The sequence below is a fragment of the Leuresthes tenuis genome, unplaced genomic scaffold (assembly GCF_036924035.1).
Source record: "Leuresthes tenuis unplaced genomic scaffold, fLeuTen1.0.hap1 SCAF_17, whole genome shotgun sequence".
Classification (NCBI taxonomy): Eukaryota; Metazoa; Chordata; class Actinopteri; order Atheriniformes; family Atherinopsidae; genus Leuresthes; species Leuresthes tenuis.
In genome coordinates, this window is record NW_027325371.1 from 10,623,704 (window position 1) to 10,635,915 (window position 12,212).

The 12,212-nt window shown below is 42.6% G+C and overlaps 1 protein-coding gene across 1 annotated transcript in view; it reads left to right on the top strand.

Annotated features, from left to right (window-relative positions):
• The window catches only part of adgrl1a (adhesion G protein-coupled receptor L1a), an 86,901-nt gene that overhangs the window by 44,513 nt on the left and 30,176 nt on the right, over nucleotides 1-12,212 (top strand). Inside the window, exons 3-4 of the mRNA XM_072369483.1 lie at nucleotides 7,973-8,186; nucleotides 9,425-9,534. Coding sequence (XP_072225584.1) covers nucleotides 7,973-8,186; nucleotides 9,425-9,534 — 324 coding nt within the window. The remainder of the gene's footprint in view (nucleotides 1-7,972; nucleotides 8,187-9,424; nucleotides 9,535-12,212) is intronic.

Here is a 12,212-nt window from a genome sequence, read left to right on the forward strand (position 1 = left end):
ATGTGTCTGCACTTGTGTACAGGGGTTGTGTTTTTTTGTTTATTCATTCATTCACAGCATTACTGCCAGTGTGTTTTTGTCCATTTTGTTTGTGTTTGCTTGTAGTTGTGTGTGTACAGGGACATGTTAGTTTGTGTACATTGATTTCTGTACCTCAAACAACCTCCCACAGAAAAGACTGTGTCTCTGCCTGTGCAGCAGTGTGATGACTCTTTCCGCTCAGGCCTTGCTGTGTAACTTTGAAGCTTTGTAGCCGTGAAGGACTCTCAGAGGCTGCTGGTCTGAGAGTGTAATCATAAGTGCCTATATGTGCCATGTGCCCAAGAATGTGTGAATTAGCTTCTCCAATTTAAAAAAAAAAATGCAGATTGATAATTACCAGCAGCAGCTTAAGGCTAGCAGCCAAGGGCAAAAACAGAGAAATATGCAGGGAGGGGTGGATGAGAATGGTGAGGCTTGTAAAACTGTGAGAGAGAATAAAGAAATTTAATACAATGGGAAGGGAAGATGGGAAAACTGGAACTGAAGGGATGGAAGAGAAGAGAAATTAAGACACAGAGAGAACAAGGAGAGGGTGCACAGGACTAGTACCGAGGCTAAATGAGAGTTTGCGAGTGGAATAAATTGGATGAGGGATTGAGGGATGGTACTAAAGAGAAAAGGACAAAACACAAAGTTCATTGTACTACAGGTGAATTAGATGGCATGCACATATAAGAGGAATTCAGTGGGGGTTTACAGCCAAATTCATTTTTGATTAACAAGAGCTCCCAAAATAAGGAACAGTTTAGGTAACTGTATACACTGGCAGCAGATTGATCAGCTCATACGCTAAATGTGAAAATACACACTTACACACACTGCTGTGTCCAAACCTTTGGCTTATTGTATAATAAGGTTAATTAAGTGTCGAATGTAGTAGCAGGGCTGGGCTTTGACACTCATCTCTCCTAACAGGTCTCTGGATGCGACTTGCAACTTTTCCAAATGGACTCGCATTTCTGACAGCTGTTCCACCCTCTCTGCTTCACACTATCTCTCATTTTCCCTCTCTCTTCTCATTACTTTCTTCTCTCACCATCTTCTACACTTCCGTATATGTGCTTCTTTGTCTTTGATCCATTTCCCACCCTTCTGGCTGTTTGCTTGCAGCACCTGCATTTTTCCTCCACCACAGTATTTATATGAATCTAGGTCTGACTCATTGTCTGGTGGCTTGCCTCCTGCTATATGCAGTGGAAACAGAGAACTGAATAGACTTGTGCTGGTGCTGTAGTATAACTCCTCTCCCCAGGGAGAGGAAGAATACTTTACACCTAGTGAATCTCCTACTTTTTTATTTTTATTTGGGCTACACTGTTTCCCCTCCATTGAGCCACTTTTATTGCATAATTAGATGCCAGGACCAGCAATGAATTGGTTTGACAGTATGAGCACGTCCAGTCTCGCCCTCCCTCACAAATTTGTGTGTGTGCTTGAGTGTGTTGTTTGGAGTCTCAGTGGCTTTTTCACTGCCCATCTTAATCTCTCTGCTTTGCCTGCAAGTTCCCCCCAGAGCAAAGTTTGTCAACACACACTGGGAACTCTTGAGGTTGAGGATGGATGAGGGTTAGCGCTTGTGTGTATCTGCCTGCAAGAAAACTTGCGTGAATGTACATCATTACAAATGTCCATTAGTGCATTGTAGTGAGTATGTGTTGCAAGAGGGGGTGTGTATTAAGTTCTCTTATGAATGATGTAATATTATGGGCTGAGCTGTAATTCAAATCAGTTTGAGAACTGGGCTGTTGAGTAGAGAGTGTTTCTGTTGAGTAAGTCCCAACATTCGGAAGGTCTTCTCTAACACCAATCTGTCTGCCCATTTTCTTTTTAAGTTGGTGACCTTGCACCTCCACAAAGAACAGTTCTTATGCTTATCTTTTGATAGCTTCTTTTTTGATGGTTTCTATATTTTTCAATTGTTACCGTCTTATTTGCACTGTCATTTTATTTCTCCCTGTGTGTTTAGCGTGATTCGTCTCCATCAGAGTGGATGTGTATCATTTTGGCACTGCTTTGTGTTCTGACCTTATAGCAAGGCTGGTGACTCCCCATACAGTCACTCCTCATCTCATCTTCTCTGTCTTCTTTGCAAGTAGCAGAGAGGAAGAGGGGTCAGGGATGAGATAGTGTCCTAGCTTTGAGGCCAGTGCTACATCCTTCCATTTATACGCACAGACACGTGCCCACACACACACCCCGCACACACACATTATCCCACAAGCTCACACAGCCCCCAGCCCTGGCACTGTCATGTTAGGCCTTTAGGTTTGTCTCAGAGTGTCACTTTGTCACAACTTCTCAGCTTGAAAGCTGCCTGATTCTGACAGTTCTGGCTGCATCGCCTCAGCTTGTCTGTGGTGACAGGCCATGCTCCAGCAAGTCATTACGCTAACTCGCAGTGCTAAGTGAGTTGCTAAGATGCACTGCTAAGCTGATAAAGTGTTGTAGAAATTGGGCAGCTTGATTCTCAGCCAGAGAGGGATTCCCATCACTGAGACCTCTCAGTTCTGTCCAGTGACTGTAAAATTACTTGTTCTTTCCTGCAGCTTTACTTAAGCCTAAAAACCATGAGGGAGTTACCCCCTTTTAGTCAGTGCTAATGATGAAGGTATATGTAGATATATGCAGTATAATTCTAATATTTCACTTCTACATCTGGGCAAAAGGAAGATAATTGCCTATTAGCTCAAATGCCTTGACCTAAAGTTCATTTTAAAGATTGTGATATAACAAGAATCCCACCTCATCTGCAGTATGACCAGTTTCTCAACTACCAATGCTGCTTGATGAAAATGTTCTGTGGCACTATGATTCTGTGTTGTGCTAATGGTTGGCATTAAGGGATGACTGCTGGAACAGACATAGGGGCTAAGAGGCGCTGATCACATTTTGGGCCCCAAAAGACAGTCTGCCAGTTAACAAGTCTGCCACAGGGCCACAGAGCTCCACTTGTATAATCCCCTTTTGTGACTCAATTGCAAAGTCGCTTGCAACCTGCAAGGCCAAGCCTTTTCGCTCAATTATTTCTGAGAAAACACACTATAGAGCTCTGACAATAACACAGTCGAAGGTCAAATTGTCAAAGCACTTTGTTGAAATCTAGGTGCTTTAATGTTTAAAGGCATTTTGCTGATGATGGGAAGTTTTTGGTAATGTTTCAGTGAAGAAACTTCTTTGTCTATTCATGGTGTGAACTAAAATGTCATCAATTTCTGTTGGTCTTGACATGCAACACCAAACCTTTCAAGTTTTTCAGACTTATCTTTATCCATCCATTTTCTATACCCACTTAATCCAATTCAGGGTTGTGTGGTGGTTGGAGCCTATCCCAGCTATCTGGGATACAGAGGCAGGGTACACCCTTGACGGGTCTATAGAGACAAACGGGACACACAACCATGCACACTCACATTCGCTCCTAGGGGCAATTTAGAGCCACCAGTGAACCTAACATGCATATTTTTGGACAGTGAGAGGAAGCCAAAGTACCCGGAGAGAACGTGCAAACTCCACATAGAAAGGCCCCAGCCGGGATTTGAACCTGGAACCTAATTGCTGTGAGGCAACGGTTCTAACCACTACACCGGACTTAACTTCATAAGCTTTAAATTATTTCTTTTCATTAGTCTCAACAGTGACAAAGCAAAAACAATTTTTTAAAGTGAAAAATTCAATTAAAATAAAAAGAGACTGGGGGGAATTTGTCAAAAAGTAATGACCCTCGGCCCACGGGGAACAAATTTCTGATGTGATGAAATGGAAATTGAACAGGTTGGCTGCAGTTTCCTGTTTGTATTGAAGGACTACAGTTGGGAGTGAACATTACTTTATTGTATATACTTCTTCTCTACACTTAAATATGGTGATGACAGCATCAATCTATGCGAGTGTCTGTCTGTGAGACTGTCAGGATAAAGAATTAAATGATTTAGAAATATGTAGTGATCCTAATGAAGAGTGCAAAGTTTTCACAGTAGGGAGAAGGTTTACTTTTTCATGAAATAACAGTCGGGAAACAGAGGTGGCTGTAGGAAAATTCTGTAAAAGTCCTAAAATCAACCAACCAGAGTTTGGAGCTGAACCTGTTAGATTGTCTCTCAAGAGATCTGGAAATGACTGTGCAGTGAAGCACCTCATCCAACTTGGTTGATCTTAAATCTTAATGCCAAGAGGAATGGGAGAAATGTCCCTAGAAAAAGATTCCTAACAAGACGATTTTGATCCAGCCATTGTTACCAATCATACTTCAACCAAGTAGAGAGTCTGAATATTTTTGGAAAGTGGATATTGCAGTCTTTTGTTTTTTATTGATTTACAAAACGCTGTTATGGCTTTGCTTTTCCCATGAACAAAGTGAGTAAAATCCATGTCAAACTGTCAGTCTGAAAATTAGAAAGTAAAAAGCAAAACTTAATGCTTTCTGAACAAGCAAAAAATGTATCATAGCTTTTGGTTGCAGGTTGCATCATTTTATCAGTTATATTGGGACACTTTAATTTAGGATTATACATCTGTGTACATGAAGTCTAGAGACTGAATATTATAGAAAAAGGATGAGTTAGCAACAATAGTCTGGCTTGTGCAAAATAATTTTCTTTTCTAATGTTTCAAGCATCCATTAGTCAAATCCAATCAGTTCTCTCTCTTGCTTTTAATTTGTATGAAGCTTCAATTTTGAAGCCATCCAGTTCAGACCAGCTCACACCAGCTGCCCTGGAGTGACACCAGGTTCCTGTTAGGGGTGTGTATGACCTCTGTCACTTTCATACCACCAGGTCCATGCAAATAAGCTTGTATAATTACTGTGTTCAATTCGATAATGTTGTTATCAGGCTGTGTAGCGATTGGTAACAATTTCTCATAGATGACAAATATTAATTGTTTTATATACCATGGAAAATTAGTCATAGTCTCACTGCGAGGGGATTACATCCACCTATACATATGGCTGCTGCTGAGAAAGACACTTTGTCATTCAGCTATTATGAGTCTGACAGGCTAAACTAAATGGCCACGGGTGTTTATGTGTGTCTGTGTCTGTCTGCCAGTTAAAGAGACTCTGAGACCTTAATGGATTCCTGCAGAGTGAAGGACAATCGTAGCCCATGGCCTGTCCAAGCTTATCCATTGCTCATCTCATCTCAGCTCAGAGCCAGTCGCAGCTCCAGCTAGGCCTTGGGCCATCTGGCTGACACTCACCACACACACCACACACACACGCACACACACACACACACACACACACACACACTGAATCTCTCAAGTTGAGTTCCATGCTTGTTTATGAATGCACCATTCAAAAATATCTGCATAAATGTAACTTGCATCCATCTGTATTTACATTATGAAATCCACCTTAGTCCTCCCAGTTGTCAAAAAGTGTTTGCATTGGTGTGGAATATGTAGGTGTGAAACACGATACAGTATGGCAGAAGCAGAGATTTGCAAGCAGTGTCAGAAATAGGCTAGTTATTCTGGTTGCTGTCACCATTCAAGTGTTGTGGCTTCGTATAGCTATGCTCAATTATGGCTAAATATACAGTGCTGAGTCAGAATAAGAAGATCATAATGGATTTTACTATGCATTCTACAGAAATCCAACTGTGTACTTTTTTTATAATGAGGTATACATCATTAAGACTCAATAGATTCTGACCTTGTATGCCAAAGTACATTTGTCGTGATAAAAAAAAAAAGGCACTGGACTGTCACTGTCCAGGCAGTAAACCACAGGAGATAGTCTGACCACAACAGTAATTGTTGCTAGCTACACCTGAACGCATAAGCTGATGAGTGTTAATACTTTGCATTGAAATACAGAAATTAATAAATATATCCTGTACAAATAGAAATAAATGGATGGACAGATAGAGCTGTTTTGTGAGAACTGGTCCTTAGGCTTGCGTGACAGTAGATGACCCTGAATAGAACATGCAAACCATATTAACTGTGCTTGGAATGTTACATTCATTTAAAGCGTGATCTGCACCTCTGCATCAGCGTTACTGTTTAGTTAATCCACAGTGTAAGAGGACTAAGTCTGATCACTCCTGGTGGCCTCCTTCACTTTTACTCTCCTCTTGGCGCAATGTATGTCTCTAATCGCTGGCCAGCTGTACAGTGCTGTGTAAATACACCACAGGGTGGTTAAGAGAACAAGGCCACACACTGGCACTACACATTGTAATCCCATTGTGACACCAGAACTTGGTATGTGTGTATGCATGTATGTATGCACATTTATCTGTCTGGTTTGTCTGCGTATGTGCTAATTTGCTTGTGTGGGTTTTTGTATTTGAGTGTGGGCTTGTTTGTCTGGCCTCGCCTGCTGTTTGCATCTCTGTGTGCTTTAATTAGTATGCAATTTTGCATCTAGGCCTTTGTGATTTGGCACTGGCACTGCATGCTGGCGAGGCATAAAAGATCTGTAGTCTTTCTGTGCTAAGTCATTCAGCCTTAATGGCTTTAGTTACACAACTGAACTGAAGTCCCTGCTGCATAAATTAATGGCATTTAGAAATATGAGCAAGTTCAATGGCAGTGAATCATGTTGCACAGTTTCATGTTTGAAATGACTGACATTGACATTGACCCAAATAGGAACCCCCCCACCCCCACATGAATGGATAGTGTCTGAAACTCAAGCAGTTCTAGCTCAGTGTCAGGAAGGGAAACTAGCCCACTCTTTGGGTTTCAGCACTAGTGGGGCAGAGAGGCTGACTCGATGCCCTTGTCTGCTGCTGAGCTGGTCTGGAGGGGGGAGGTGCTGTGCAATGAAAGACTCAGTTTATAAAGAACTTCCATCATGTTAAAGTGAAGCTAGGCCTTCTCTGTCTAGATTTGACAGTATACCCACTGCCAGACCATGTCATCTCTACTGACATTGCAAAGAAGAGCTTGTTCAAAGCCCTCTGGTCCTCCAGCACAACGGACAGCTCCACACCTAACTTTGCGATGCAACTCCATCTCTTGGGATGTTATTTTCCAAGGCGATTTTGTTATTTCAGCACCACGGATAGCAGCTCTCGTGGTCACTAGCATGGGAATCAATACAGAGGAAAACTGGTCCTTTTTCAACTTCTCTTCCATATCATTTGCTCTCTCCTTCCTTGATGTAAAAGCAGTTGGAAATGAATGCAGTTACGGAGAGAGCTTTGGAGACGAGTGTCTCTCTCTCTCTCTCTCTCTCAGATCCTCTTAGGAGCCCTCTGTCATGCCTCTCAGTCTGGCTCGTCGATTAACCCTGTGTAGCTCCCTGTCCCTGCTGACCCAACTCCTCACAGAGCCACAGTAGTACATTGATATTCCTCTCAGAGGACTGATTACCAGCAGTGGTTATGCAAATGGTGGATACACCAGAGGTGAAGGTTCACAAAAATGTTAAATGTAATTTTTTCTTTATTATTGTTATTATTAATGTTATTATTATTGTTGTTGTTTTTTTCACCATCACTTCCTCCCTTGCTCAGACTGCATCCAAAAGTTTGGTTATGATGCCATGTTAAAGTGGAATAGACAAAAAGGTCCCCGAAAGAACATGCTGTTCTTCTTTTGTGAGAGGAGCATGATTAGCCTTCGCCTGGCTGTGTGTAGGAGTTTGTTAACATTTGAAAATCTCACAGTTTGTGTCACTAGTATTTGGCTGCAAATCCTTCATAACAATATGGGGTCTCTAACGTTTCACTGTGGAAACTGAATGGCAAGGCTGTGCATCAACAGTACAGAAATATTACCACTCAGTGAAAGGCGAGTCAATAATAGACTATTTGTGATTTACGTGTGAATAATAGGAACAAGTCTCCTTTCTCCTACTCATGTCAAACACTATACATAATATTTACAATTAGGTTGAATAATAAAGTGCCTCCTAAAAGTATTAAGGTTCATTGCATAATCAATAACTTTGCCTCTCTCTTTCTTTTTACTCCAGCTCTGAGTCGGTCAATGATGCCCTTCGGCTTGATGCGCCGAGAGCTGGCTTGTGAAGGCTACCCGATCGAGTTGCGCTGCCCTGGAAGCGATGTCATCATGATTGAAACGGCCAACTATGGCCGCACTGATGACAAGATCTGTGATGCAGACCCATTTCAGATGGAGAATGTGCAGTGCTACCTGCCTGATGCCTTCAAGATAATGTCACAGAGGTAACAGTTGATCTGTTTATATCTTGCACGTATGTTTTCGTAGCGTCAGAGCCTGTTATTGGCAGAGGAAATGAGATACCATTTCACAGCATAATCCTTCCAGACGTTTTTCCATTATGTGGTGTATGGTGTGGGTACATTTAGATATTCTGCATGTTTTTTGAATTTTAAAGTAAATTTAACTCTTGGAGTAAGCAAATAATGAATTAGCTTTTTTTCAAAAGATAATACATTTATATTTCTTCTGTGCTTAACATTGCTGCATTTTGTCAAAACATTTACTTGGATGGTAGTGTGGGTGCATGTCTGGTTGTGTGCACTTGGCTGTATGAGAATGCAAATGCTTTGGGGTTGTTGCGGGAGCCTCCTACTGTTGCTCTCCATGTCTGCGCTCAGCATCTTCCCTCTGAGCTGAGATCAGTGAGAGCCCTCTTTCAGCTATCCGTCACACGTGTAATGGAGGCACACGGTACTAGTTTGAGAAGAGCGCTGGAGAGCGCGGGAAGCAGCAGGGGATGGAGAAGAGCATTGAGGGGGTAAAAGAAAGAGAGAGACTTGTGGAAATGATGAGATGAGAGAGAGAGTTCAGTAGAGATTTACGATATGAAGGGAAAAAAGCCTACACTGCAGGGAAATGCTCAAAGCTGGATAGAAAAGGATTTCAAGTTGAGAATGAGTGAGTGCATACGGATGAGTATCTTTTCCTCTGTGTATATGTGTTGCTCGTGGTGTGCAAACACGAGAAGGCATTCAGCAATGTGGTTTAGATGTAGAGGTAATGCGTATATGAATGTTTTTCCCAGTGTGTGTTGTGTAGAGTATTTACCTCACCACCCCCTTCGCCCTTCCCTGTTCTCTCACCTCTAATTGCTCCCACTCACAATCACCCAGGAGGGAGGCTCTTACGTCAGTCGCCCTCTCTCTGCCTCTTCCCTCCTCCTTGCTACTCTCTATCCTTGATCCCACCCCCCCATTCTCCCTCCCTGCCTGTTTCCAACCTCCCCTCGGGTGCAGCTGTCACATGATCTAGTGTAGTGTGAAATTACTCCCTTCCCTATCGTTCCCTCTGTCTTTCAGAGCCTGTAGATGTTTTTTTTATATATATATATATATATATATATATATATATAACCACCTCTCTTTGTCTTTCTTACAATGGCACTCATCATTTTTTATCACTTACTTCCCCCCTTCTCTCTCTTGTCTCGCTGCCTTCCCTCGTCTGTCTCATCTCGCAGGTGTAATAATCGCACTCAGTGTGTGGTGGTTGCTGGGTCAGATGTGTTCCCAGACCCCTGCCCGGGAACCTACAAGTATTTGGAGATCCAATATGAGTGTGTTCCCTACAGTGAGTACTGAGACCCCGTCACCCCCTCCTGTCTCCCCAACCCCTCACCCCATTCACCACCCTTCCCATCCCTTCTTCCTCCTGAACCTCTGACCTGAACCTCTTACTCCCTCTTCAACTCCCAAAAGCCCTCAAGAAATGACATTACATTCACACTCACTTGCTCTCTCTAGATCAACACAATCAAGACAAAACAAAACATACGTTCATCCTCTTTATCTGTCTCTTCCTACTCTCTAATACACTGCACAGACACACACAATTACCAAGCACTAAACCTTTTTTTTCCCTCGACAGAGTGACTCACCAGTTGCTGAAGGTGATTTTCACATGGGGGAGGATGCTTCAGAAACACAGGGTCCGATAAGCACTTCACGCACACCCACAGCAAACATGGGATCAGCCCTCATTGGAAATCACAGCAGTGTAACACACACTGCCTCGCACTCATGCACTGATTAACCCAGAGGCATGCTACTACCTTTATCTGGTGCCAAACACCTTTGCTATCCCTCTGATTTCCAATAAAAATTAAAATTGAGCACAGTGAGACTTTGAGGCAGGGGGTGTTGTGTGTATACCACACCACACAAAAGAAATGATAACGCAAAGGACTTTTTTAGAGCGCATGACCTGCAGCGCCACACATTTTAATGTCCCCATGGTAACAGCTGACTTCCTTGCTGCACTGCACAAAAGTCTGTGGCAGGTGTGACCTGCATACATGCCTGCACTTACAAACACAGACACACACATGTGTGTGCCTCACACTTTGTAATGGGGGACACACAATTTCTGTCTTTCTCTCTCCCTTTGAATTTTCCTCAAGAGCACCCTCACGCAGCCTAAGCAGCAGACACAGCAAGGATTATAAGGTGTTGTGTTGATCCTCACTCATGTGAAAATCTCTGCTCAGTCTCCCCTCCTCTCTCTCATGTATTATTACTCTCAGCATTGATCCCCTCAGTGTGCTGGACTACCTGTCTAGAGAGGAGGAGCAGTTGCACTCCCTTCCACTGGGTAAAAGCAGCAATGAGATGCAGGAAGGGGTGGAGGGTTGTTTGTAGGTGCTGGAGTCATGGACTGAAACAATAGGACATGAGTTAGTTTGGGATGTGGATGCAGTTTAATTTATCAAGAAAGGGTATGGGAATATTGTCTCTATTTTTCCTCAGGTGCAGATGTTGTGGAGAGCCGCAAGACTGAGACCACATCACGCAGCAAACTTCTTTTTTTTCTTCTTTACTTTCTTCCTCTTCATCTACTCTTTCCGTAGTTGCTTTTCCTGTTATCTCTCACAGCCAGAATGGCCTCTTTTCATCGTTCCGTTTTATTCTGTTTTCTGCTTTTCTCTTTATTACTTTCAATCCACACTCCAAGGTTTTAAATCATCATTCATCATCTTTTGACTCTATTTCTTCCTCTGGTTTCTTTTGCCAATTAATCGGCCAAAGTATTCTTAGTATTCTATTATTTCATTCAATTCTGTTGCTTCTGCTGTCTCTGTTGGTCTTATTTATTCATCTATTTCTTACAGATGGGAGAAGTCCTCAAATGCAACCACTCAGGCACCACACTCAATCTTTGTCCTTAATCTGCTCAGTGCTTTTACACTAGGTTTACCTTTTGAGAGATTTTGTTGAGTCAGGTTGTGGCCCCAGCCAAAGATAAAAAGTTATGTTTCTTGCATTGAGGAGTATTCTTTCAATCGAGCATTTTCTTCAAAGCCCTTTTAATGACAGCAAGTGTTCCTCTGGAGTGTGTTCTACCCTTTCCTCCCCTTACTATATAATATGTGTTTATGTTAGACCGGCTTCAGTGGCATGCTCATAATTCCCTGCTGGTGCCATGCTGTAGCTTGATGGCCTGTATTATATTGTCCAGCTTAGGGTCAAGGTACCAATTTCCCTTTTCCTATGAAACATAATCTTCTCGTTCCCTCTGACTGCACAAAACAGTTTGTTGCTCTCTGCCAAGCAATCAAAGGGATTAATAAAAAGATGCTGACTTGGATTATTCCTTCCTGTGTTTGTTAAAACATGTTTGATTGCATATGAGGTATGGTACTGTTTAGAAACTTGGAAGACAATCCTTCTATGATGAAATGTCCGGCCAGTCAGAGACAACAATGAAGAACCAATAACTCCTGTCCCCTACTGGACAAACTCTGACAAACAAGTATGTATACATGTGTAAGCACATAGCTAAACCTGTGGGCTGCTCTTTGTATTTACACTCTCCTGACAAACTAAATACGACCTGACACATTAAGACTGAGCTGGAATTGTTCATCCCAAAACCTAGTCACCACATGCCACTCAACTCGGCCACTTTTAATTACCAGGAGAGGGGGCGCATCGCTCTCTTCAGTTCTGCCTCAGCAGAGATTTGTCAAGATTAATTGAATTTGCTGCTGCTAATCGCTCTGGTAATGCCCCATCGTTCACGTCTGGTTGGGAATGCTGGGCACTTGGGTACCATCCAAGTCTGACGCATGTTTTTCGTCGGTTGTCTCAACAAAAGGGCGAACAATAGAGAGAAAATATGTAAAGGTTGCATGTCATAGCAAACTAGATGGTGTGTAGCCAAGTTGATGGCAATGTGTGATTTTGCATTTGACAAGGTCCTCTGTGTGAGTGGCGCCTGTGTCACACAGGCGCCATGCTGCCAGTCACCTG